Source organism: Symphalangus syndactylus, chromosome 11 (assembly GCF_028878055.3).
Source record: "Symphalangus syndactylus isolate Jambi chromosome 11, NHGRI_mSymSyn1-v2.1_pri, whole genome shotgun sequence".
NCBI lineage: Eukaryota > Metazoa > Chordata > Mammalia > Primates > Hylobatidae > Symphalangus > Symphalangus syndactylus.
In genome coordinates, this window is record NC_072433.2 from 26,762,567 (window position 1) to 26,790,054 (window position 27,488).

The 27,488-nt window shown below is 51.3% G+C and overlaps 1 protein-coding gene across 5 annotated transcripts; it reads right to left on the reverse strand.

Annotated features, from left to right (window-relative positions):
* Positions 1-8: 8 nt before the first annotated feature.
* CES3 (carboxylesterase 3) lies at positions 9-27,223 on the reverse strand. 5 transcript variants are annotated; one of them, XM_055299660.2, is made up of 13 exons: positions 27,140-27,223; positions 11,870-12,074; positions 11,624-11,762; positions 11,317-11,450; positions 10,742-10,895; positions 10,525-10,629; positions 8,898-8,999; positions 8,378-8,518; positions 5,482-5,562; positions 3,845-3,992; positions 2,671-2,820; positions 2,430-2,508; positions 9-2,322 (listed from the first exon to the last, which is right to left on the reverse strand). In XM_055299660.2, exons 1-13 carry the CDS (start codon positions 27,213-27,215, stop codon positions 2,127-2,129), a joined length of 1,710 nt encoding a protein of 569 aa, XP_055155635.1. In that variant the 5' UTR covers positions 27,216-27,223; the 3' UTR covers positions 9-2,126. The 5 variants fall into 5 exon arrangements, with proteins under 5 accessions (XP_055155635.1, XP_055155633.1, XP_055155634.1 ...); XM_055299658.2 differs by lacking the exon at positions 27,140-27,223 and adding an exon at positions 14,223-14,402; XM_055299659.2 differs by lacking the exon at positions 27,140-27,223 and adding an exon at positions 14,223-14,374 and having other exon boundaries at positions 2,430-2,499.
* Positions 27,224-27,488: the final 265 nt, after the last annotated feature.

Below are 27,488 nucleotides of genomic sequence, written 5' to 3' on the forward strand. Positions count from 1 at the left end.
CCAAAGAGTGAGCAGAAGCAAGATTTATTGCAAAGAGGGGAAGAACAAAGCTTCCACAGTGCGGAAGAGGACCCAACCGGGTTGCCACTGTTGGCTTGAGCAGCCTGCTTTTATTCTCTTATCTGGCCCCACCTACATCCTGCTGATTGGTCCATTTTACAGAGAGCCAAGAGGTCTGTTTTGACAGGGTGCTGATTGGTGTGTTTACAATCCCTGAGCTAGACACAAAGGTTCTCCACATCCCCACTAGATTAGCTAGATACAGTGTCCACACAAAGGTTCTCCAAGTCCCCACCAGAGTAGCTAGATACAGAGTGTCGACTGGTGCATTCACAAACCCTGAGCTAGACACAGGGTGCTGATTGGTGTGTTTACAAACCTTGAGCTAGATGCAGAGTGCTGATTGGTGTATTTACAATCCCTTAGCTAGACATAAAGGTTCTCCAAGTCCCCACCAGACTCAGGAGCCCAGCTGGCTTCGCCCAGTGGATCCTGCACGTGGGCAGCAGGTGGAGCTGCCTGCCAGTCCCGCGCTGTGCGCCCACATTCCTCATCCCTTGGGTGGTCGATGGGACTGGGCGCCATGGAGCAGGGGGGTGGGGCTCGTCGGAGAGGCTCTGGCCGCACAGGAGCCCACAGGGGTGGGGGGAGGCTCAGGCATGGCAGGCTGCAGGTCCCGAGCCCTGCCCTGCCGGGAGGCAGCTAAGGCCCGGCAAGAAATTGAGCACAGTAGCTGCTGGCCCAGGTGCTAAGCTCCTCACTGCCCAGGGCCGGCAGCTCCGAGTGCGGGGCCTGCCGAGCCCACGCCCACCCAGAATTTCTGCTGGCCCGCAAGTGCCATGCGCGGCCCCGGTTCCTGCCTGCGCCTCTCCCTCCACACCTCCCTGCAAGGTGAGGGAGCTGGCTCCAGCCTTGGCCAGCCCAGAAAGGGGCTCCCACAGTGCAGCGGCGGGCTGAAGGGCTCCTCAAGTGCTGCCAAAGTGGGAGTCCAGGCAGAGGAGGCGCCCAGAGCGAGCGAGGGCTGTGAGGGCTGCCAGCACACTGTCACCTCTCACTTCCACTCTGAAAACCTCTTGGTGCTTTTCACCTTTTGCAGCCCAAGTGGGTGGGTCTCTTCTTTTCTCTGTGACAATAGCCTGACTGATGCCCTGGTCCAGATGCCCTCCCCTCGTCTGTCCTGCTGTGTCTTGGTGGGTGCTCTTGGAGCTGTGCTGAGCTCCCCGGAAACTGGTATCCCCAAGCCAGGAAGGGAGGGAGGACCCGGCACTGGGGCTGGGAGCTGGCATCCAGTGTCCTGAGGGTCAGGGCTGGAATTGGTGAGGGTCAGGTCTGGGTGACACTCATGGCCCTGCTGGATTCTGTTGTCTTGTGCAGGGGCCAGGACTGGGCAGCAGAGAGGAGGATACCCCTCCCACCCTAGTCTGAGGCCTTAGTCAGGGGCTAAGGTCTGGTCTAGGCTGGATCCCCTGGCGCCCCAGGACTTCTCCCATCCCAGGTCTCTGCCACTGGCAGGCACCCTTCTGGCCAAGGTGGACAGTGTCGGTGGGGGCCTGAGTATGGCTTTGGCACCTGAAGGCTCTGGGTTCAAGTTCAGCAGCTGCCATTCCCATACTCTGTGTTTCACTCACTCAGCAAACATCCCCTAACTCCAGGTCCCGCCTGATCCTAGTGTGGGTGACAGAGTGGGGTTAGGCTAATCCCCACTTTCAGAGAGCTCCTCTGAGGGGGAGACAGACACAGACACAGTGCTAGCCTCGGATGGACTGTGCTCTAATGGAGGCAGACTTGGGGCCACACAGCCCAGAGAAGGCAGGGAAGGCTTCCTGGGGGAGTGAGTCCTCTAGGAAGCTAGAGGAATGTGCTAGAACCTACCACGAAGAAAGCAGGAAAGGCACTTCAGGGAGAGGGAAGAACTTGTACAATGGCCCAGAGGTGGGAGGCAGCCTTGTGACATTTCAAAAGAGCATAATGCCAGTCACAGAGCGGCTGACACTTTAAGGAACATGACTCCATGTAGGGCTGGTTGAGATTAAAGTCTCAGCAGGGGGAGAGGCTGGCTACTCTGCTGGGACTCTGCCACCACTTGAAGAGTGGTTTGCCCCAGCCAAGAAGGTTCAGGCCTGGCCTCAGAGGTCCTCCTGGGGCTTCCTGTTCTTCTGCTTCTGGTGCCACTGTTGTATCTTGCTGGGGAGCGTCTCTGACCAGAACTGCATCCGGGCCTCCCTGAACTTCTGTCGGGCCCGTGGCACTGGGTTGATCTCCAGATATTGTTCCGCCTGGTTGAATCGGGGCCAAGGAGGCAGACCCTTGCTATTGGGGTCCCTGGGTGGGAAGAATGAATGAGGACCAAGGCTTCCTGTGCTGTCCTCCAGAGGGGCTGACCTGAGCATCCCAGGCCCAAAGCCAGCTATGCCCTGTCACTCACTCACCCTGTCCGGGCAAAGTGGGTCCACTGGGCCATCATGGTGAGGCTTAGCTGCTTCTCCTCCTCTGTGGCCTCTGGAAAGGCTGGAAAGGTGAGAGGGACAGAACTGAATGAGAGTCAGGTGGGACTTGGAAGGGACCCAAGGATCCTCAGTGCTGACTGGAGATCTGTGTTCCTGCAAGCCCTGCCCAGGCCCCTTGGAGTCTGGCAGCCTAGGGATCACATGTCTGTCTGTCTGTCCTCACCCAGGCGGGAGCTCTCATCCATGAGGAAGGGACCTCCGAACACAAAAGCACCCTCAGCCGCATGATCAGCCTTCACCCAGGCGGGTTTGATCTTCGCAAAAGAACTGGGTCGATGCTGGAACTCATAGAAAAAGACAGGGCTTCCAGAATCTGCAACGAAAGGATGGGATGGGAGTTAGGCACTCATAGCCTGATTTGATGCTGCTTTTGGCAGCACATGCTCATAATAACACCAATTTCCATGATGATGATGATAAAATGACTAGCTGCAAACATTTACTGAGCGCTTGCTAGGTGACAGGCACCATTCTGTGTGCTTTGTGTCATCATTTTAATTTAATATTTTTATTTTAATCTTTGAAATGGTCTCGCTGTCAACCAGGCTGGAGTGCAGTGGCATGATCATGGCTCACTGCAGCCTGAGACTCCTGCGCTCAAGTGATCTTCCCACTTCAGCTTCCCAAGTATCTGGGACTACAGGTGTGTACCACCATGCCCGGCTAATTTTTAAAAAATTTGTGTAGAGATTGGGATCAATATGTTGCCCAGGCTGGCCTTGAACTCCTGGGCTCAAGCGATCCTCCCGCTTCTCCCAAAGTACTGGGATCACAAGCTTGAGCCACCCACCGCACCTGGCCAGTGTCATCATTTATTTAATCCCCATCACAATAGATTAGATTCTGTATTAATAGACTTAATAGATTAGATTCTATTATTATTTCCATTTTACAAGGGAGGAAATCGAGGCACAGAGGGGGTAGGTATCTTGCCCAAGGTCACAAAGTTGAAAACGTGGAACTGTTCCAGGTCTGTTTCAGGGATTAGCTACTAGGCTTGAAGGAAGCAAGACTTTCCCGCCAGAAGTGCTGAAAGAGGATGAAATCACCCAATTGAGTGAATCCCTGAGAATTAGTGATAGGCCCTGCTGGGTGACCTTTGGTGAGTCATTGTACCTCTCTGAGCCTGGGGTTTTCTCCTCTGCATAGTTTCCTGCTGGAGACACCTCTCATTACTGTGACACTGCATCCCAGAGAAAGAGGGGTTTGGGGGGCAGTGGGGTGTGGGGTGCAAGGCATCGGGGGAACCAGCACCCTATCATGCCATGTCACCTGTGATGACCCAGCTCCTGGGTCCAAGTGGGAGGGGTTGGGCAGGTGGCCAGGGATAGGCTTACCTCGAAGGTATCTTGAAAAACTGTAGGTGGGAACATTGATGAATACGTCACCCATGAATTCCTGGAACGCCTGGCGTTTGGCTTGTGCGTCCGAGTTGCTGCCTAGGTATTCATCTATGATGGTGGGCATCATCTCAGGGGGCACATCCTGGGGCAAGAGGCCAGGCTCAGGCCTGCTCAGGGTGCACAGCTGTGGCAGACCCTCCCAGGAAGCCCCAAACTCTCCAGCATAGCTTCCCTCATAGCCTGATTCGATTCTGCCTTTGGCAGCACATGCTCATAATAACACCAATTTCCACGATGATGATGATGATGATGATGATGATAAAATGACTAGCTGCAAACATTGACCAGGCCTCATGGTCCAGGGGACAGCCAGCTGCCTCTCTGCCTCCCTGGGAGTTTGGCATAAGCTCAGGTTTGGAGTCAAATCTTGGCTCTGCAACCACTGCTTGGCTGTGTGATGTCAGACAGGTGGCTAAACCTCTCTGAAAGTCAGTCTCTGCCTGGCAGCCTATGTGAAGTCCCCAGCAAAGGGTCTGGCCTGGAAGCAGGTGCTCGGTTGAAGTTAACTGGGAAGTAAGTGAGAGCAGAAATGATAGGGGCTCCCCTCAGCTCCAGAGGGCAGTGATGAGATTGTGTGAATGGGAAGGGTTCTGGGGCTTCCAAAGAAGGGAAACGGACAAAGATTGAACAGCCCCTGGTATTGAGATCCCAGGTAGACTCTTCAAAAGCAACGTCTGGTCTCCTTACAACAGCCCAGGCGAGTGGGCAGTATCATCCCCATGTATAGATGAAGAGATGGGCTTAGAGGGGATAGGATAACTGGGCAAGTGCCCAGGGCTGGGATTTGGCCCCAGGTCTATCTAGCTCCACGTCTGACAGCTGAGGCTCTGGGATCAGACAGAACTGGCTTAAACTGTGCCTCTGCCCCTTCCCCACCATGACACCTCAAGCCTCAGTTTCCTCATATGTAAAATGGGGCTAGTGAAAATTCCTCTGTAAAGAGTTGCAGTGCTGGGCGCGGTGGCTCCACGCCTGCAATCCCAGCACTTTGGGAGGCTGAGGCGGGCGAATCACCTGAGGTCAGGAGTGTGAGACCAGCCTGGCCAAAATGGTGAAACCCTGTCTCTACTAAAATACAAAAATTAGCCGGGCATAGTGGCAGGTGCCTGTAATCCCAGCTACTCGGGAGGCTGAGGCATGAGAATCACTTGAATGAGGGAGATGGATGTTGCAGTGAGCCGAGATCGGGCCATTGCACTCCAGCCTCAGTGACAGAGCAAGACTCTGTCTCAAAAAAAAAAAAAAGAAAAGAAAAGAAAAGAAAAAAGAGTTGCAGTGAGGATTGAAGGAGATGAATCCCTTTCCCGGCACTCAGTGCACCATAGTCCGTGGCACATAATATGTGCTCATTAACGGGCAGTTTCATCTTGACAATGATGGTGATGATGGTTTTCCTTTGAGAACCACACTGGCTCGTGTCTAAGGAGATTCCAGAGTGGAAATAAAATTGATCAGTTAGACAAAGGGGCTTAGTGGTAGGTGGGTAGCTGTGAGCGTGGGAAGGTAGGGGCAGAGACTGTGCTGTTGGATGGGATACCCACTAGCCTCCTCCCTCCTGCCTCTTGTCTCACCAGACTGGTCAAGATGGGTGTTGAGATGGCCAGCATGTCCTCCCGGCTCATCTGCTCCATTGTATCCAGGAGACCCCAGCCCTGTGTGGACACCAAGGCCCTCTCAGTGGAGCCTGCCCACTGGCTCACCCCGACTCCCAGCCCTGGGCAAGAGAGTGTTCACAGTCCTGAGGCCAGAAACTCATCATGAAGCACTTGGCCAAAATGGGGCTGAAAAGTCCACAGACCCAAAAAGATAAACCTCAAATTGGTGGGAGGTGGTGGGTGTGGGTGGGGAGAGCAGCCCCAAATACAACAGGCAAGTGGTTAAAGGCAACTGTAGAGAATGAAAGAATTTCTTCAACATTTTTTTTTTTTTTTTTTTTGAGACAGAGACTTACTCCGTTGCCCAGGCTGGAGTGCAGTGGCACAATCTCGGCTCACCGCAACCTCCGCCTCCCGGGTTCAAGCTATTCTCCTGCCTCAACCTCCCGAGTAGCTGGGACCGCAGACATGCACCACCATGCCTGGCTAATTTTTGTATTTTTACTAGAGGTGGGGTTTTGCCATGTTGGCCAGGCTGGTCTCAAACTCCTGGCCTTGAGTGATAGGCCTGCCTTGGCCTCTCAAAGTGCTGGGATTAAAGGCATGAGCCACCGCGCCCAGCCTTAGTCACCCAACTTCTAAGAAACATTCTCAGCAACAAGTCCTGGGCACAGCCTTTCATGCCAGGCAGATCTCCCCAGGTCCTGGGGCACAGCCAGTTTGGGGTTCCCTTGGTTTCACTCATACAACTGTAAGTTGATGGTGTGGGGTTAAGGCTGCCTGCCAGAGTCTAGGGCATTGACCTGAAAACTTTTACAGGCTTTGTCTTTTGTGAGACAGTGTCTCACTCTGTCACCCAGGCTGGAGTATAGTGGCACAGTCTCGGCTCACTGCAGCCTCTGCCTCCTGGGTTCAAGTGATTCTCATGCCTCAGCCTCCTGAGTAGCTGGGATTACAGGCATGCACCACCACGCCCAGCTAATTTTTGTATTTTTAGTACAGATGGGGTTTCACCATGTCGGCTAGGCTGGTCTCGAACTCCTGACTTCAAGTGACCCACCCACCTCAGCCTCCCAAAGTGCTGGGATTACAGGCATGAGCCACCGCACCCGGCTTAAGCTTTGTCTTTGAGTGTCAAGGTCACATGAGCCTCTCTCTCACATACCAAGAGACCAATATGAGAGGATTGATTCCGAAGGGCTAAGTCAGAGGACAAAAGCTATGGACATGAAGACATTCACTGCGCTATCAGCCTCAGTGGTAAAAACTAGAAGTTGCCAGGGCCGGGTGCGGCCTCATGCCTATAATCCCAGCACTTTGGGAGGCCAAGGCTGGTGGATCACCTGAGTTCAGGAGTTCCAGACCAGCCTGATCAACATGGAGAAAACCCATCTCTACTAAAAAAAATACAAAAATTAGCCAGGCATGATGGCAGATGCCTGTAATCCCAGCTACTCAGGAGGCTGAGGCAGGAGAATCACTTGAACCTGGGAGGCAGAGGTTGCGGTGTAGTGAGCTAAGATCACGCCATTGCACTCCAGCCTGGGCAACAAGAGCAAAACTCCATCTCAAAAACAAAGCAAACAAACAAACCAAAAAACTAGAAGCTGCCCAAGTGCCAAGATGAAAGAACAATGTAATCGGACCCTCCATTTGTGGAAGATTTGCAGCCATTAAAAGTGGTTGCTGGCTGGGTGCTGTGGCTCATGCCTGTAATCCCAGCACTTTGGGAGGTCGAGGCAGGAGGATTGCTTGAGGCCAAGTTAGCAGAGTGTGATGGCACAGGCCTGAGGTCCCAGCTACTCAGGAAGCTGGGAAGATTGCTCGGGCCTGAGAGGTTGAGGCAGTAGTGAGTCATGATGGCGCTGCTGCACTGCAGCCTGGATGATGGATCGAGACTCTGTCTCAAAAAACAAACACACAAACAACAACAACAACAACAACAACAAAAAGCAGATTGCTTTGTCTTAGGGTGTGCAATGGGCCAAGATGGAAAAAAAAAAAAAAGAAAAGTGAAGAAAATGATTGCTGTGAAGATGGGTAGAAGAATAAGAATGACATAAACAAGATCCTTGGGATGAAAGATGAAAGCACAGTGCTGGCATTCTTGTGGGAAGTTCTATGCACCTGGAAAGGACTGGAAGGCACTTAGCTCATGAGGTCCCCAGTGGCTTGATATCTAAAACCTGAGAGTCTTAGTCAATTGCTCTGGCACTGAATCACACTAACCAGTCTCACAGAGCCTGATGTATAAACCAGACACCAAGGCAGGAATATGCTGACCAGATCAGCACTGCCCAGTAGGCCAGTTTGTGCAAAAGTCTGGTTCCCTAAAATAAAACATTTGCTTTATTGTAGCGGCCCACGCCTGTAATCCCAATACTTCGGGAAGCCAAAGCAGGTGGATTACTTGAGGTCAGGAGTTCGAGACCAGCCTGGCCAACGTGGTGAAACCTCATCTCTATAAAAATACAAAAATTAGCCGGGTGTGGTGGCATGTGCCTGTAATCCCAGCTGCTTGGGAGGCTGAGGCAGGAGAAACTCTTGAACCCAGGAGGTGGAGGTTGCAGTGAGCTGAGATCGCACCACTGCACTCCAGCCTGGGTGACAGAACAAGACTCTGTCTACAAAAAAAAAAAAAAAAAAAAAGAAAAAAGAAAAAGAAAGAAAACAAAACAACAACAACAACACAAAAAAACAAAGCTGGGTGACCTTGGGCAAGTCCCTCAAACCTTTCTGGGCCTCTGCTTTCTCACTTATCAAATGGGAGTAACAGGAGTGCTCAGCTCACAAGGCTGTAGTGTTGATGCTGGGGTGGGAGGTACTGGCTGGCGCAGGGCCTTGAAGGGCACAGGGGCGGGAGCACACTCACCCTGGGGATGAGCCAGCTGAATTCATGGTTGTTGACACCCATGAGGAAGGGCACAGAGTGGAAGGGCTTCTCCTTCAGGAGTTCCTTGGGGCTTTTGGGGAAGACAGTGCCATCAACGGTGAGAGGATAGATAGTCATTTTCTGCAGGAGAAAGCAATGCAGGAGGCTCCCAAGTTAGGGCCAAGCCTCAAAGGCTAGGACCCCAGGAGCCACTGAGCCGCAGGCCTGAGTGGCTGAACCTGGAGGGAAAGTGAAGGGATGGAGATCACCAGGGCTAAGGGGGTCAGGGGAACCGGGAGATCAGGGCGATGGACGCTTCCAGTTTCTTTCCTAGAAGACAGGCCTGCTGTGGGGATGGAGATGGCCCTCCATTTCTGTCTCCAAGCCCTCAGCCCCTTCCCCTCATGAGCTGCTGTCCCCAGCCCCACCTAGGAGTAGACTACCCCTCTGCTCCTGCAGGGCATGGATAGAACCCCCTCTGTGCCATTGCCCGGCACCATCCCCCAAAGGGTGGCCATACCAGCTTCTTGCTAAGGACCAGCTCTTCTCCTTCCTTCTGCCGAAGGCACTGTACCATCTCAGCCGGGGAGCTGGAGCTGCAGGCCAAGGTGTTTGTGATTTTCTGGGGACAAATGAAAGAGTCATGGCTCCCTCTCAGCCACTCAGCCCCACCTTGCAGCCCTCTGCCTCCCACAGAGAGGGTGCATCTGTAGGACAGCCGGACGCGATGTCACAGATCGACCCCGAGACTGGTCATAGACTTGCCACCACTCCTGAGAAGCCTGCCCTGCCCGTCAGCTTGGGTGGTCCCAAGGGCCCCCTTGCGTCCCCTATTAGACCATAATTTTATTATCTGGGGGAATGGGGGCGCTGACTCCTCATTGCCCTCTAAGAATAGTGTCATTATCTTTTATTTATTTATGTTTTTTTGAGACGGACTCTCGCTCTGTCACCCAGGCTGGAGTGCAGTGGCGTGATCTCGGCTCACTGCAAGCTCTGCCTCCCGGGTTCATGCCATTCTCCTGCCTCAGCCTCCTGAGTAGCTGGGACTACAGGCACCTGCCACCACACCCGGCTAATTTTTTGTATTTTTAGTAGAGACAGGGTTTCACCATGTTAGCCAGGATCGCCTCGATCTCCTGACCTTGTGATCTGCCCGCCTCAGCCTTGAGCTGTGTTTTTCTTTGGACACGGGAGAGACAGGGAGTGACCTCAAGTCTGTGGTCGAGAAAATCTCTCCTGGCCATGGGGAAGAGGATGGGATGGGGAAGTTGAGAGGTGGATGCTGTTGTCCATACAAGAGTCAACATGCCCACGCAGAGGTCCCAGAATCATCTTGTACCCAGTGGTTACAATGCCCAGCCCACTCTGCCTTGGCCGCCATCTGGGGCCAGGTGAGAGAACTGACCCAGCCTTCCAAATCCTGCTCACATTTGCCCCCTCTCCCCCCGATGGCTCTATCGCTATTCCATCCTGTCTCTTTCTCCTGGACTCTGCCCTGGTCATTTCACTGGCCTCTTGATCTTCAGGACGGCGCCCTCCAACCCACCTTCTGCTCCAAGTAGCTCAACCTTGTCATTGCCCAACTTCTTCCTGCCCTCTGGAGAAAGTCCAGATTCCCAGGCATGGCCCCCACTTCTCCAGCGCCTTCACTTCCTGCCCTGTTCCCTAACCTGCAAGCTTGCTGCTGCAGGACCTGTCACTCTCTCCCACACCTGCAGCCTTTGCAGATGCAGTTCCCACTGTGACTTCCCTCCCCTGGATTCTCTTCAAAAGGCCTTACAATGAGGATCTAGGGTGGGGATCTGGAGCCTGAATGGAGAGCTCTCAGGCAGCAGGTGGCTGGCAATGGAGACCTCCTCCACCATGCTGTCTGGGGCAGAGAGGGGTGCTCCTGAACACCACACCCTGGAAAAAGGACCAACAATGATATGCTTCAGGGTGGCCTCCTTCAGGAAGCCCTCCCTGACTGCCAACATGCTGGAATGCAGCAGTTGTTTCCTCTGATGCTCCTTGGTCTTATTGGGCTCCTCTTTTCTAACAGGGAGCTCCCTGCCAGCAACCCCCGCTGCTCTGAGACCCCAGGGCCAGCACAGAGTGGGGTATGGGAGGCACACATAGAGTAAGAGAGGGAAGGAAATGCAGACCTGAGCTAGGGGCCAGGGGTGAGACTCGATGATCCCTGGGGTGGTGATGACTCCACTCTGTGTAATGGCTCTGTGGAACAGCCCTGCAGCCATCGGGGACAGGACCTAGGTGCATTGGAGAGAGTAGGTTGCTGTCAGAGGAGGGCAGAGGAGCTGGGAGTTCTGAGACCACTGGAGCCGTCCTGGCCACCATCACTAGCCCCCTATGGTGACTTACCAGGCCAGAGATGATGCTTCCACCGGCAGATCCACCAAAGACGGTGACACAGTTGAGGTCACCCCCGAAGGGGGTGATGTTTCCTTGCACCCAGCGCAGAGCAGCTACCACATCTAGGAAGCCCTGGTTGCCAGGTGCATGCTCATCTCCAGTGCTGGGGGCAGTGTTGGGGCAACGGTTAGTTCAGCCTGGCTCCTCGCCAGCCTCTGCAGGTTTGCTTTGAATTAGCCACCAGGATGCTAGACCCTTCTCTGCTCCCCAGGTCTGGCCTGTCTGGGAGCCATGGCTGGCATCTCCGGAGCCTGTTGCTCTTTGTCCCATATCCTGCTGGAACCTGGGCTTCAGCCCAGGAATCAATGCCCTCTGCCCAAGGGATCAAGTTCACTGTATAATTCTGGCTTTGGCTGGACCCCTCTCCCAGGGTGGAGGCTTGGGGGTTGCCCTTCTCCGCCCCAGACAGCATGGGTAAGCAGCCCTCCATTCAGGTTCCGGACCCCAGCCTAGATCCCCAGTTGCTCTGGTGAGCTGGCCTCTCCCCGGTGCAGGCAGTGCTCTGGCCAGGACTGTTGTCTCACCTGAAGAAGCCAAGGACCCCAAGGCGGTACTGGACTGTAACCACGACCACATCCCCATAGGCAGCCAGGGCTGATCCATCGTAGGAGGTGGCAGCGCCAGTTATCAGAGCGCCTCCATGGACCCATACCATGACCTGCAGAGGTGGCCATGGGGCACTGACCCCCAAGCTCCTGAGACCTCAGCTGCCCACCTGCCAGCCCAGGGCAGTCTCAGGACCTCTAGGGTGCTTTGGAAACAGGGACAGGGAGGGGACAGGTGGGCATAGTGGAGCTGGATCAGGTGGACAGGGCCCTCTGGGGTGCCTACCGGCCTGCCAGCCCCTGCAGTGGCCTCAGCTGGGCTATAGATATTGAGGACCAGGCAGTCCTCTGAAACAGAGAAGATCTGCTGTTTTCCGTTGAGGACAAATCTGCTGTTGTTCATGCTCTCCACGTCTTGTAGGCACCTGTGGCCAAGGGTGGGCCTGAGGTCCAGCTGTTTAGCCCCACAAGCCCCAGCAGCAGGATTCTCCCGCAACCTGCCTGTTTGCCCGCCTCCACCAGCACTACTCACATTGGGGGCGCAGTGCTGGCATCCCGCACACCCTCCCAGGGCTGTGCTGGGCGTGGGGCTGAGAACCGGTCAGGCCCCAGTGGCGGCTGGGCAAATGGAATGCCCAGGAAGACATTCACAAGGCGGTCTGTGCCCTTCACGCCCACCTGCCGGCCTCGCACACGACCCAGGGTGGTGTCTACTTCAGGCTGAGCAACTTTGGGCCCTGAGGGAAGGACAGAAAGGCCACTGGGTGAGTTTGCAGCCCCCATGAGGGGAAGGAGTGAAAGACAAACACTCAGGCTGTTCTCAGTACTTACCACACAGCATCTTGGTAACCTTCCCAGCAAGCCGGTGAGCCTGGTCTTAGGTTGACGCCCAACTTCCTCCTCCCTGCCTGCCTGAGAGTCACTACCACTCCACTCCAGGCCAGACCGGGCCTGCCACTAGGGCCTTGAGCCTTGGGGCCAGCCATTTGCCCATTTGTTTGTTTTTATTTTTTGTTTTTGAGACAGGGTCTAGCTCTGTTGACCAAGCTGGAGTGCAGTGGCACGATCTTGGCTCACTGCAACCTGTGACTCACGGGTTCAAGTGACTCTAGGGCCTCAGCCTCCCAAGTAGCTGGGATTACAGGTGTGCACCACAATGCCTGGCTAATTTTTGTATTTTTAGTAGAGATGTGTTTCACCATGTTGGCCAGGCTGGTCTCGAACTCCTGACCTCAAGTAATCCATCTACCTGGGGCTCCCAAAGTGCTGGGATTACAGGCATGAGCCATCATACCCAGCCCTGAATTATTTTTTAAAAAATAGAGACGGGGTCTCATTATGTTGCCCAGGCTGGTCTCAAACTCCTGGGCTCAAGCAATCCTTTCGCCTCAGCCTTCCCAAGTGCTGGGATTACAGGTGTGAGCCATCATGCCCAGCTGGCACCATGTTTCTTGTACGGCCTGCAGAACTGTGAGCTAATTAAACTTCTTTTCTTTGTGAATTACCCAGCTTCCTGTATTCTTTTACAACAACACAAACAGACTAAGACTGGAGGATTGCCTCTCCCAGGCTAGACAATTCCTACAGATAGGAGGCAGCTCTCTGGGGAGTTGGAATTGGCAGGCAATTCTCTAGGGAGCAAAGGCAAACCAGTCCAGAGCCATACCCCAACCACCTCCTTTATACAGCTCTCAGCTCCTGGCTGCCATCCACTAGCCATAATCACTGTAGAGCCAGGTACCAGGAAGCTGGGGACAGCCCCTTTCCTCAGAGCCTGCTGCCAATTGTAAACCTGTTTAGCTTGCCTTGCCTATTCCTTCCCGCGGCAACCGTGGCAAAGGAGCTTGCCCACATTTTCCCCCTGCTCCCTCTGCCTCCTGGCCGATGCCACCTGGTGCTTCCCTCTGTGGCCCAGTGTGGCATGGCCTGCTTCCTGTTCACAGGGAACTACGAGCAAACTCCTTCCCTCATGATAGTCATTTGCATATCTGCTTGTCTTACTATACTTCATTAAAACAAATCTCAAGCCCCCTTAAAACATAAAGACAGGCCAGTTGCGGCAGCTCACCCCTGTAATCCTAGCACTTTGGGAGGCCGAGGCAGGTGGGTCACCTGAGGTCAGGAGTTTGAGACTAGCTTGGCCAAAATGGTGAAACCCGGTCTCTGTTAAAAATACAAAAATTAGCCGGCCATGGTGGCAGGTGCCTGTAATCCCAGCTACTCAGGAGGCTGAGGCAGGAGGATCGCTTGAACCGGGAGGTGGAAGTTGCAGTGAGCCGAGATCACGCCACTGCACTCCAGTCTGTGTGACAGAACGCAACTGCCTCCAAACAAACAAAAAACCATAAAGGCAATCGTGGCCCCTGGCAGGGCTGCCCTTGGTGATCATTGAAGATAGCAAGAGTAGAGCGGGTACAGTGGCTCATGCCTGTAATGGCAGCACTTTGGGAGGCCGAGGCAGGTGGTTCACTTGTGGTCAGGCGTTTGAGACCAGCCTGACCCACATGGTGAAACCCCATCTCTGCTAAAAATACAAAAATTAGCCGGCCATGTGGCAGGTGCTTGTAATCCCAGCTACTCAGGAGGCTGAGGCAAAAGAATCGCTTGAATCCAGGAGGCGGAAGTTGCAGTGAGCCGAGATCGCACCATTGCACTCCAGCCTGGGCAACAAGAGTGAAACTCTGTCTCAAACAACAACGACAACAACAAAAACAATGAAACAAATATAGCAAGAGCAGAGCGCCTGCCCAGAGAGAATGCACAACCCCTGCTCTGCCTCCAAACAGGACTCTTTCCCGAGCGGTCTGCCCACTGCTCCCTGTCCCTGTCTCACTCTTGACTCCTCCACACCAAGTCCCTCTGCAGGCCCAGCAGGTGTGTCTTACCAGTGGCTGTGGCAGGGCATGCCAGGAGCAGACAGACCACCCCGACAAGGACCCCAGACTCCACTCTCACTGCTGTCTCCATTCTCCTTACAACTGGTTCGACAGAAGCTTCAGAAGGTGGAATAAGATCCCTGCCCTTCAGCACCACCGATCTCTAAAGGGCTGTGCTATAGAACCTCCAAGGACAGCGCCACCTAGCTGGTGGCCAGCCCCATGCTCAGGCTGAGCCAGAGGCAGGGCTAGATGAGCGCCCTGCAGAGGCCTGGTTGATATCACAGCCCTCCCAGACCCACCGTTTTCAAATTCCAGCTCTCCTGACTTGGTGATCTCCATGAAATCCTGTGCGTTCATCCCAAGATGACCACATCACTGACCCTAGGAAGTGGTGGCCAGTGACCCTGGGGTGCCACTCTGAGTGGGCCACCTGGCCTGAGGTGAGGGCTTGATATGGTTTGGATGTTTCGTCCCCTCCAAATCTTATGTTAAAATGTGAAAGAAAATAAAACAGTGATGATAATAGGACCCACCTCATAGCATTGAAGTGAGGGTACATGTTTGCATGTGTGTGTGTGTGTGTGTGTGTGTGTGTGTGTGTGTGAAAACATGAGGCTTGGGACTGGGTGTGGTGGCTCATACCTGTAATCCTAGTGTTTTAGGAGGATGGGGCAGGAGGATCGCTTGAGCCCAGGAGTTTGAGACCCACCTGGGCAACACAGGGAGACACGTCTCTAGAAAAAATAAAAAAATTAGCCAGGTGGGATGGTGCATGTCTGTGGTCCCAGCTACTTGGGAGGCTGAGGTGAGAGGATCACTTGAGCCCAGGCTGTCGAGACTGCAGTGAGCTGTGATAATGCCACTGCACTCTAGGCTAGGCTATAGAGCAAGACAAAGAAAGAGAGAAAGAAAGAAAGAGAGAGAGAGAGAAAGAAAGAAAGAGAGAGAGGGAGGGAGGGAGGGGAGGGGAGAGGAGGGGAGGGGCTTGGAACCAGAATTCATGGAAGCCTGAGGAGAGGAGAGGCTGGGAACCAGAAATGATGGAAGCCTGCTCTTGACCGGGGTGGGGATCTGCAGGGCATCTGTCTCTCTGCTGGCTTAGGAGGCTCCCACCCCAAGGGAGGGCAGGACTTACTTTTGGGCCTCAGTGTCAGGAACATGGCTGGCTGGGAGTAGGCGGTGGGAGGATGGATAGATATTTGCTGGCCCAGTGAAGGACAGAGTGAGGGTTGTGCCTAAACACGATTCCAGATCCTCTTCCGGGGCTCCAGCTGGCACCCAGAGCTGAAGAGACAGGCTTTAGGATGAAACTTCCCTTCTACAAAAAATAACTAGTGCCAGCTGGGCATTGTGGCACAAGTCTGTAGTCCCAGCTACTCAGGAGGATGAGGCAGGAGGATTGCTTGAGCCCAGGAGCTTGAGGCCAGCTTGGGCAACATAGCAAGACTCTGTCTCCAAAAAAAAATCAATAAAAAACCATTGCAGCTTCCTGAATCTCCCCAGCAGCCTGGGGTGGGGTCTCCTTTTCAGAGCTGCCTCCAGACCTTTGTCCTTCCCTGTTCCACCTTCCTCTTCTTGTTGCCATCACAGCCCTGCCACCACCCAGCCACACCCCCTTGATCATTTGCTGAAGATTTTAGCACCTGGCTCTGGCATGCTTTCCACCTTCAACACTCACATCAAGGCACCTGGATCTCTTCTCCGCCCGCAATCTTACCTTCCATCTTCAGGTATAGATGCTGTCAGGAGAGGTCTCCATCTGCTCCCAAGGCCAAGTTTCCCAACTCCCTGCAGCTAGGTCTGCCCTCCCTCCTAGCATTGTGGATGGGCCTACCAGGGCCAGGACTAGGGTGAGACAGGCCAGCAAGGCGCCCAGGGCATAAAAGTTAAAGAGTCACTCACCCCCGGGGTCATACCAGTAGAGGGTCGGCACCTGAGAATGAATGCCTTCTAAATTTTACACTTGCTTGTCTTGCTCTGGTCCCAGCTCTGGTACCTACCCATGGACACTAGACCCTGGTCCCCTCCCATGTCCTCAGGGCTGTCTCTTCCGTAGCGGCATCCCTCCCATCAGCTGCAAACATAGCTTCTGTGTAAATGCCACCATCAAAGCCTGCCTTGACCCACTTTGCCCTCTAGCTATTGCTCCATTCTTCTGTCTTTTCCCCTCCCTTCCTTCCTTCCTTTCTTTCGCTCTCCCTCTCTCTTTCTTTCCTTTCTTTCTCTTTCTTTTCTCTTTTTCTCTTTCTTTTTATTTCCTCTCTTTTCTGTATCTCTCTTTCTTTTCTTTCTCTTTCTTCTTTTTTCTTTCTTGCTTTCTTTCCCTCCCCTCCACTTCCTTCCCTCCCCTCCACTTCCTTCCTTCCTTTCTCTCTTTCTTCTTCTTCTTCTTCTTTTTTTTTTTTTTTTTGGAGACAGGGTCTCACTCTGTCACCCAGGGTAGAGTATAGTGGCATGATCTTGGCCCACTGCAGCCTCGATCTCCTGGGTTTAAGTGATCCTCCCACCTTGGCCTCCCAAGCAGCTGGGACTACAGGTGCATGTGTGCCATCATGCCTGGTTATTTGTTTACTTTTTGTATTTTTTGTAGAGATGGGATCTCCCTATACTGTCCAGGCTGGTCTCGAACTGCTGGGCTCAAGCAATCCTCCTCCCTCCACCTCCCAAAGTGCCAGGATTACAGGCGTGAGCCACCACGCCTGGCCCTTCTGTTCTTATTTCTAGGAAAGCTAGTCATCCACCTTTGCTGTCTCCAGTTTCTCTCCTTCCAGTCTCCACCAGAAGTTGCTCTTGACCTCCACCCAACAGCACGGCCTGTTATTGATTCAATGTCTCCCATCCAACTCACTGTGGCCCCAGCCATCCTCCCAACCTCCTGCCTTGGTAGACGCTAACTCTGCCCTTAATTCCCATGCCCTAATTAATAGCTGAGCTGTGGGTGCTAAGAGGTCCCCAGCTCCTCCCAGCTCAGAGTCCAGTGACAAAGCTCCTTTACATGAACAGGTCAACTTCTTCCAAATTCCTGGGCTGCTGTCCATGACTACTGGGGTGAACATGCCCATGTATTCCACCACTTACCGTGCTATCGTTCAGAGGTCCTGGCATTGATGATGACTGAGGGAATCATAAAAATGTGAAACGAAGGCCAGGCATGGTGGCTCACACCTGTAATCCCAGCACTTTGGGAGGCTGAGGCAGAAGGATCACTTGAGCTCAGGAGTTCAAGACCAGCCTGGGTAACATAGCGAGACCCTGTCTCTACAGAATTTTTTTTTAATCGCTAGGCTGGTGTTGCATGCCTTTAGTTGCAGCTACTCAAGAGGCTGAGGTGGGAGGATTGCCTGAGCCCAGGAAGTCAAGGCTGCAGTGAGCCATGATCGTGCCACTGCACTCCAGCCTGGGTAGTAAAGGGAGACTCTGTCTCAAGAAAAAGGAGTGAAAGGAAAAGAAGAGTCATCTCGGGAGCACATTTCTCTGTGTGTGAGGAAATGTTACATATATAGTAAATGTAGAGAGATAGAGACACACAGAGAGAGATAAAGAGTCAAAAGCAGAGGCTAAAAGTCCAAGGGACCAATTGCAATGAGATGCCACTAAACACCCATTAGAAAAAATCAGGGTCAGGTGTGATGGCTCACACCTGTAATCCTAGCAATATGGGAGGCTCAGGCAAGAGGATAGCTTGAGCCCAGGATTTTGAGATTAGCCTGGGCAATATAATGAGATCCCATCTCTACAATGTTTTTTTGTTTTGTCTTTTGAGTCAGAGTCTCGCTCTGTCGCCAGGCTGGAGTGCAGTTGTGCAATCTCAGCTCACTGCAACCTCCACCTCCTGGGTTCAAGCAATTCTCCTGCCTCAGCCTCCACAGTAGCTGGGACTACAGGTGCACACCACCACGCCCAGCTAATTTTTGTATTATTAGCAGAGACGGGGTTTCACCATGTTGGCCAGGATGGTCTCGATCTCCTGACCTCGAGATCTGCCTGCCTCAGCCTCCCAAAGTGCTGGGATTACAGGCATGAACCAGTGCGCCCAGCCACAGAATTTTTTTTTTTTTTTTTTTTTGAGAGGGAGTCTCGCTCTGTCGCCCAGGCGGGAGTGCAGTGTTGTGATCTCCGCTCGCTGCAAGCTCCGCCTCCCGGGCTCACGCCACTCTCCTGCCTCAGCCTCCGGAGTAGCTGGGAGTACAGGCGCCCGCCACCACGCCCGGAGAATTTTTTGTATTTTTAGTAGAGACGAGGTTTCACCGTGTTAGCCAGGATGGTCTCGATCTCCTGACCTTGTGATCCTCCTGCCTTGGCCTCCCAAAGTGCTGGGATTACAGGCGTGAGCCACCGCGCCTAGCCCCAGCCACAGCATTTTTAAAAATGCCTGTATTGCTAGCTACTCAGGAGGCTGAAGTGGGAAGATTCCTTGAGCCCGGGAGTTCAAGGTTACAGCGAGCTATGATCATGCCACTGCACTCTAGCCTTGGTGACAGAGAGACCCTGACTCTAAAAAAACAAAAACAAAAACCAAAACCTGAAAAAATCAGATTTAAGACCCATAAGACCAAGTTTTGGTGAGGATAGAGAGCATCTGGAACCCTCACAGATGGCTAGTAGGGTTGCAAAAATCATATAGTCATTTTGGAAAACAGTTTGGCATTTTATTTTTTTAAAATATCAGCCTAGGTGACACAGCAAGACTCCGTCACACAAAAGAAATCTGTGTATTTATCGTGTAGTGTAGATATTTATTTATTTATTTATTTTGAGAGTCTTGCTCTGTTGCCCAGGTTGGAGTGCAGTGGTGCAGTCTCGGCTCATTGCAACCTGTGCCTCCTAGGTTCAAGCAATTCTCGTGCCTCAGCCTCTGAAGAAGCTGGGATTACAGGCATGTGCCACTATGCCCGGCTAATTTTTGTATTTTTAGTAGAGACGGAGTTTTACCATGTTGGCCAGGCTGGTCTCAAACTTCTGACTTCAGGTGATCCACCTGCCTTGGCCTCCCAAAGTGCTAGGATTACAGGCGTGAGCCACCGCGCCCAGCCTAGTGTAGATCTTTAAATAAGGGGTGTTTTCTTTAAAAGTAAAACACACCCTCGCCATATGATCCAGAATGGCATTATATGGTGAGTGTCCACTCTCAGCTATCTACCCCACAGAAATGAAAGACTTGTCTGAAAATGTTCACAGCAGCTTTATAAAAATACCACAAAAATGGAAGTCACTCAAATGTGCACCCACTGATTGTAGGGAAAAGAAAGAGAGATCAGACTGTTACTGTGTCTGTGTAGAGAGGGAAGATATAAGAAATTTCATTTTGACCTGTACTCTGGACAATTGCTTTGCCCTGAGATGCTGTTAATCTGTAACTTTGCCCCAACCTCTTTGCCCCAACCTTGAGCTCACAAAAACACGTGTTGTATGGAATCAAGGTTTAAGGGATCTAGGGCTGTGCAGGACGTGCCTTGTTAACAAAATGTTTACAAGCAGTATGCTTGGTAAAAGTCATCACCATTCTCTAGTCTCAATAAACCAGGGGCACAATGCACTGCGAAAAGCCGCAGGGACCTCTGCCTTGGAAAGCCGGGTATTGTCCAAGGTTTCTCCCCATGTGATAGTCTGAAATATGGCCTCGTGGGATGAGAAAGACCTGACGGTCCCCTAGCCCGACACCTGTAAAGGGTCTGTGCTGAGGAGCATTAGTAAAAGAGGAAGGCCTCTTGCAGTTGAGATAGGAGGAAGGCCACTGTCTCCTGCCTGCCCCTGGGAACGGAATGTCTTGGTATAAAACCCGATTGTACATTTGTTCAATTCTGAGATAGGAAAAAAACCGCCCTGTGGCGGGAGGTGAGACATGTTGGCAGCAATGCTGCCTTGTTATGTTTTACTCCACTGAGCTGTTTGGGCAGAGAGAAACATAAATCTGGCCTACGTGCACATCCAGACATAGTACCTCCCCTCGAACTTAATTATGACACAGATTCCTTTGCTCACATGTTTTCTTGCTGACCTTCTCCCCACTATCACCCTACTCTTCTGCCGCATTCCTCTTGCTGAGATAGTGAAAATAATAATCAATAAAGACTGAGGGAACTCAGAGACTGATGCCGGTGCAAGTCCTCCATATGCTGAGCGCCGGTCTCCTGGGCCCACTTTTCTTTCTCTATACTTCGTCTCTCTGTCTTATTTCTTTTCTCAGTCTCTCGTCCCACCTGGTGAAATATACGCACAGGTGTGGAGGAGCAGGCCACCCCTACACTGATGAATTAATAAAATTGCGTATATTGGCGAGGCACACTGGCTCACTTCTACAATCCCAGCACTTTGGGAGGCTGAGGCAGGAGGATTGTTTAAGCCCAGGAGTTCAAGACCAGCCTGAACAATATAGCAAGACCCTGTCTCTAAAGAAAAAGAAAGGGGGTATATTTATACATGGAATACCAGTCCGCAGTAAAAGAAAAGAACTACTGGTTGAATTTCAAAAACACAATTGACAGAAGCCAATCGCAAGTTATTTCATTTATATAATTAGTATTATTATATTAATTTATAATTTGTATTATTTCATTCATATTCTAGAAAACGCAAACTATAGCAATGGAAAGCAATTTGGTGGTTGCTTAGGAGCGTGGATCAGGACGATTGACTGCAAAAGGGCTTGAGCGAATTTTGGAGTGATAGAAACGTTGTAAAACTCCACGTGGTGATGTTTGCATGTCTTATACATTTACTCAAAGTGATCAAACTGTACACTGAAAATGGGTGAGTTTAGGCCAAGCACAGTGGTTCACATCTGCCTGTAATCCTACCAATTTGGGAGGTCTAGATGGAAAGATCACTTGATCCTAGGAGTTGGAGACCAGCTGGGTAACCTAGTGAGACTTTGCCTCTACCAAAAATAAAAAATAAAAAAAATTAAGTTCTCCAGCCATGGTGGCATGTGCCTGTGGTCCTGGCTACTTGGGAGGCTGAGGTGGGGGATGACTTGAGCCCAGGAGGTGGACGCTGCAGTAAGCTGTGATTGTGCCACTGCATTCCAGCCTAGGTGACAGAAAGAGACCTTGTCTCAAAAAAAAAAAAAAAAAAGGGTGGGGGGAGGTAAATTTAATTGTAAGTTATTTCACTATAAAGCTGTTAAAAAATAACTATTAAGTCTAAACTGTAATCCTGGGAATGTATATTGGGAAAGTAAATTGTACATCTGCAGAACTGAAAAACATACAGAGCCAGGCATGCAGCCGGTGTTCAATAAATGCTTTCAGAATGTAGTGGAAACATTATGCACCAGTGTTTATTGAAAGGAAAGTCTCCCCCATCTCTCAAATTCAAGTCAGCCCAGGTTTAACATTATCCTTGTCTGCCACCTGGTGGCCAAAATGGGCAAAGTGGATGTCCTGGTCTTTCACTCCAAGCTTCAAAAGGCCGTAGCTGGGCTTAAAGGCCATGGATGGAAAGAAGGGAGACTTTCCCCCTGGAAAACCGGTGCCCTGAGAGGCAAGTTGGTCAGAGGTAGGGGTGTAAGGGGATTATTAGGGTCTATGGGACAAGAATACAGCCTCTTAATGACAGAGAGAATATACTTTGGTGAAACCAAGAGGCTGATTGAACACAATTGGCCATCTTTGCACACTGAGATATAATATGAGAAGGATTTTTGAGGAGCAAGGAAGGAGAAAAGTTCAGGGACAACAATGAGGTAAGTAGGAAAATAATCACGTGGACACACGTGATGAGTTCGTGGATGCTCAGGGGGTTGAAAGGTTGGCAGGGGAATTCTGAAAGGCGAGAGAACATCTCCCTGGGTGGAGAGGCCCCTGGGAGCCAGGGAACAGGAATCTCTTTTCTTAGATATGCCTGGACCTTTGGACCCTCAATCCCACTTCCAGGGCACACCCCACAGATAAACATCTTCGCGAGCGTGCTATGATCCTGTGAGTATGGGCCTTACAGTGTTTGTAGAACCACTGAGAAGAAGGGCAACCTTCAGGAGACGGGCCACTGAGGAAGCGGCTTGGCTTTCCTGGCCACTGTGCAGGCGGCCCAGGCTCAGGGGCCTATGGACAAGCCCAGTCTTGCTTCTTACAAAAATGGGGTGAATCACCTCTGCAGGACACAGATAGGTGGGGAGATAGCTTGTTTTTTTTGTTTGTTTGTTTTTGTTTTGTTTTTTTTAGATAGAGTCTTGCTCTGTCACCCAGGCTGGAGTATAGTGACACAATCTCAGCTTGCTACAATCTCCACTTCCCAGGTTCAAGCAATTCTCCTGGCTCAGCCTCCCAAGTAGCTGGGATTACAGGGATGTGCCACCACGCTTGGTTAATTTTTGTATTTAGTAAAGACAGGGTTTCACCTTGTTGGCCAGGCTGGTCTCGAAATCCTGACCTCAGGTGATCCACCTGGCTTGGCCTCCCAAAGTGCTGGGATTACAGGCAGGAACCACCGCACCTGGCCTGTAAAGGTGGCTTGTTTTAAATGTCAGTGATAGATGACATTTAGTGGGACAAAAGGGGAGTATAAGAACTTTTACATTTTCAGTAGTTGGTGACCTTGGTGGCTGAAATCTGGGAGCTCTAAATGCTACGGTTTAAATGTTCGTATTGCCTCAAAAATTTGTATGGTGCAACGTAATCCCCAGTGTGATGGTATCAAGAGGTGGGGACTTCAGGAGGTGAAGGGATTAGTGTCTTTACAAAAGAGGCCAGAGGGAGCTTGTTTTCCCTTTCCTCCAGGGGAGCACACAGTGAGAGGCTGCCATCAATTAACCAGAGAACAAGTCCTTGCCAGACACCAAATCTGCTGACACCTTGATCCTGGACTTCTAAGCCTCCAGAACTGTAAATAATACATTTCTGTCACATGAAGGCACTCAGTTTATAATATCAATCTGTAGAATTTTTTTTAAGTCTTATATCATTATAGGAAACTTTTTTTTTGAGACAGGGTCTTGCTGCATTGCCCAGGCTGGAGTGTAGTGGCACCATCATGACTCACTGCAGCTCTGACCTCCCAGGCTCAAGTGATATGCCCGCCTCAGTCTACTGAGTAACCGAGACTACAGGTGTGTGCCACCGCATCCAGCTAATTTTTGACTTTTTTTTTTGTAGAGATGGCATTTCTCCATGCTGCCTAGGCTAGTCTCAAACTCCTGGGCTCAAGTTCAGGAGGCCCACCTTGGCATCCAAAAGTGCTGGGATTACGGGCATGAGCCACTGCGCCTGGCCTAACCAGTAGTATTTATTTATTTATTTTTTGAGACAGAATCTCGCTCTGTCACCCTGACTAGTGTGCGGTAGTGCAATCTTGGCTCACTGCAACCTCCGCTTCCTGGGTTCAAGTGATTCTTGTGTCTCAGCCTCCCGAATATGTAGGATCATAGGTGTGCACCACCAAGCCTGGCTAATTTTTGTATTTTTAGTAGAGACAGGGGTTCACCATGTTGGCCAGGCTGGTGTCAAGCTCCGGGCCAGCTACTCAGCTACTCAGGAGGCTAAGGCAGAAGGATTTCAATGCTGCATGAGCTACGATCCTGTGCTTGCACACTAGCCTAGGCAACAAAGCAAGACCTAGTCTCCAAAAAAAACATAGTGTGACTGCTGTGGGGATCAGGGAGGGAGGAAGTGATTGAAAATCACCTAACAGAGAAAGTCAGTCCTCTTAATAGATACAGAATTTCTACAAACAAAGAATATGTTACCTATACAACAGAAAAAGCAGCATAAGAATATGTTCAGAATAAGCAATACAAATCAGTGTCTCTCAAATAAACAGAGATCTTTATCTCATTCATAGTAAGAGAAATGCACATTGAATTCTCACTGTGATGTCAACCACTCATTCTGTGGTATCACAACAAGCAAGACAATCAGATGTTACATATTTTCTATCAGAAGTACACAGCACCACATGTGAAGTAGCCCTCCAAAAAAACAAAACAAAATAACACCTAAAACCCAAATGTGATTATGCCTCTAGAATATAAATACAAGTTTACACAGTAGACAGGGGACAGAAGAACAGTTAAAAGACACCACCGGGATACAATCAGCAAAACCTAAATGGTGGGATCCTCTCCAGAACAAATAAACTGGTTTCTTCAACATGCAACAAAATTTAGAAAGAAAATTTTTAAAAGAGAGGCAGAGGGGAAATCTGAAGACTGAAAGAGACTCAAGAAACAAATAAAAATGACAGAGAATAATAAGTGTTGGTAAGGATGTGGAAAAATGGGAACTTTCATACATTGCCAGTGGGAAGGTAAAATGGTGCAGCTGCTTTGGAAAACGGTCTGGCAGTTTTTCAGGGGATTAACATAGAGTTGCCATATGACTCAACAATTCCACTCCTAACTATAAAGCCAAGAGAATTGGCAGGGCATGGAGGCTCACGCCTGAAATCCCAGCAGTTTAAGAGGTCAAGATGCGTGGATCACCTGAGGTCAGGCGTTTGAAACCAGCCTGGCCGACATGGTGAAACCCTATCTCTACGAAAGACACAAAAATTAGCCAGGCGTGGTGGTGTGTGCCTGTAATTCCAGCTACTTGGGATGCTGAGGTATGAGGATCCCTTGAACCCGAGAGGCAGAGGTTGCAGTGAGCCTGGGTGACAGAGTGAGACTCCATCTCAAAAAGAAGAAAGAAGAAAGAAAGAAAGAAAGAAAGAAAGAAAGAAAGAAAGAAAGAAAGAAAGAAGGAAGGAAACGTCTGCTTATTTGCAAAGTATGAACCTTATTTGAATCCTGATTTTAAAAAAATACTTGCATTAACACAAGTATCATTTATAAATACTAAAGAACATGACTATATATTTGATTAAATTGAGAACATAATATGTTGTGGAAATATACACATACATACATATGTTTCTTTTCTTTAGTAGGACATGATGAAAAATTTACAGATGATATGATGTCTAAGATTTGTTTCAAATAATGATGCAAGAGAGAGGTGGCCATCCAGAAAACACCAGGTTATATTCAACCTGAGAAAGCTGATTTAAAAAAAAAAACAAAAACAAGATATTCGTCATTGCTGAAGGCGGACAATGGGGACATTGGATTTGTTATGCTTCTCTTTCTACCTCACACTTGGCTCATCCCTTGGTGCTGTACAGCCCTCGAGCAGCCTTGACCCTCTCTGTGCCTCAGGGAGATTCACCTGCTGTTGTTATTCCCACCAGCTCCCACCTGCCTGGCACCTTCCCTTTTGGAATCTCAGGTTCTGTTTCTGTAGGATTTGGGAAATCTGAGCCCAGTTCCATAATAAAAAGTCAGAAAACAAGTCAGGTGAGGCGGCTGATGTCTTTAGTCCCAGCACTTTGGGAGGCCGAGGTGGGTGGATCACTTGAGGTTAGGAGTTCGAGACCAGCATGGCCAACATGGTGAAACCCTGTCTCTCCCAAAATATATAATATATTTGTCAGACACACATATATTTATAATATAATATAATACAATATAATATAATGTAATGTAGTATAATATATATGTAAAACTTTGGACTCCATCTGTTGCCCAGGCTGGAGCGCAGTGGTGTGATCACAGCTCACTGCAGCCTCCACCTCCTGGGCTTGAGATCCTCCCACCTCAGCCTCCCGAGTAGCTTGGAGTACAGGTGTGTGCCACCATGCCTGAGTCCTTTTTATTTTTTTTTTAGTAGAGACAACTCTTGTTGCCCAAGCTGGTCTCTAACTCCTAGCCTCATGTGATCCTCCCATCTCTGCCTCTCACAGTGCTGGGATAACAGGTGTGAGCCACTGTGCCTGGCCCAAAATATTTCAAAAGGTAGCTATCTGTGAGGCTGGGCAGATCTTCCTGCTGGGCTCCTGGTGAACTCTAAACTGTGGTCAAGGGCAGGCACGGAAGGAAGCCCTGCAGGAGTGCACCATGGGGCGGGGGAGCATGGACTCCACCTGGGCAGATTAAATTGGGAAAGGGTCAGGAGAGGCAGTCAAATCACACACTTAGGAGAGTTTCAGGTGAGAGAACCAAAGGCTGAAACACTCCCCCAGTTTCTGATAAGGGCCTGGAGAAGCCTGGCAGGCACACAGAGCCATCACCTTCACCCTGGAAGCCAAGTTGTGCCCTTGCCCAGGATGAGGTAAATGGCATGAAGGACACCACGAGCTCTTTGGCTCTTGTTTCTGGAGACACATTTTTGCTTTTTCACCCAGGCTGAGCGGATGAAGGCTCACTGCAGCCTCAACCTCCCTGCTAAAGCGACCTCCCACCTCAGCCTCCCAAGTAGCTGGGACTACAGGTCACAGGCACCACAGCCCACTAATTTCCTTTAACTTTTTGTACACTCTGAGTCTCACTGTGTTGTCCAGGCTGGTCTCCAACTCCTGGGCTGAAGCAATTCTCCCCCTTGGCCTTCCAGTGTGCTGGGATTACAGGCGTGAACCAATCGCACCCAGCCACTGCTGCCTCTTGGATCTGCTTCAGGATTTGGAGCCTGGGGGCTTCTGCTCCCCAAGGACCACTATCCTCGTCTGAGGCCCGTTTGGAGGGCTCAGGGCGCCCCCCTGGCCAAGAACACCACACACTCAGAGCCAGCTGCTACCAGAAGCTATTGTTGTTATTACCGGCCGGCAGCACCAGCTACAGCCCCAATCATAAGAGGGAAATGGACTGAATTCCCGCACCCTCAATACCTCACCCGCTCCGGCCCAAGGCTGCCGACCCAGCCTGGCATGTCCCAGCGCTCTTGGGGCCCCTGTACCATGCTGGTTCCTCGCCGTGGTGTCCCGACCCTTTCTGCGCTTCTAGGAGCCCACCCTGGGCGGCGGGGAGGCGTCGCCTGGGGCTCAGGAGTTGCAAGCTGTCATCTCCACCAGCTCCTACCTCCCAGGCACCTTCCCTCCCGCACTGTCAGGTTCTGCCTCCGCAGCATTTGGCAGATCTGAGCGCGGTCCCTGTCACCCCTCCGCGGGAGCCTCACCCTGGCCGTGGACTAGAAGCAGCAGGAGCCCCCAGGCCACCGCGCTCAGCCGCGCCCGAAGTCGGTGCAGCCGCATGGTCGGCTCGCTGGTCTCGATTCCCTGCGGGCAGACACGCTGCTGTTCACCCAGAGGCTGCCCCGGGTAGGTCCAGCCGTGGATCAGTGCCTTGCCCAGCCTCGGAGTTTGGACTGGGCAGGGAGTGGGCGGGGTGCGTTGGCTTGGGCCTGGGAAAAGTGGGTCTGGCAGGAGAGCCGGACTGAGCAGTCATAAGTGGGTGGGGATCTAGTGGCAGGCAGGTCCGGACACGGCCACTTCCCCTCTGCCCGGGCCCCTTTGGCATCCTCGGAA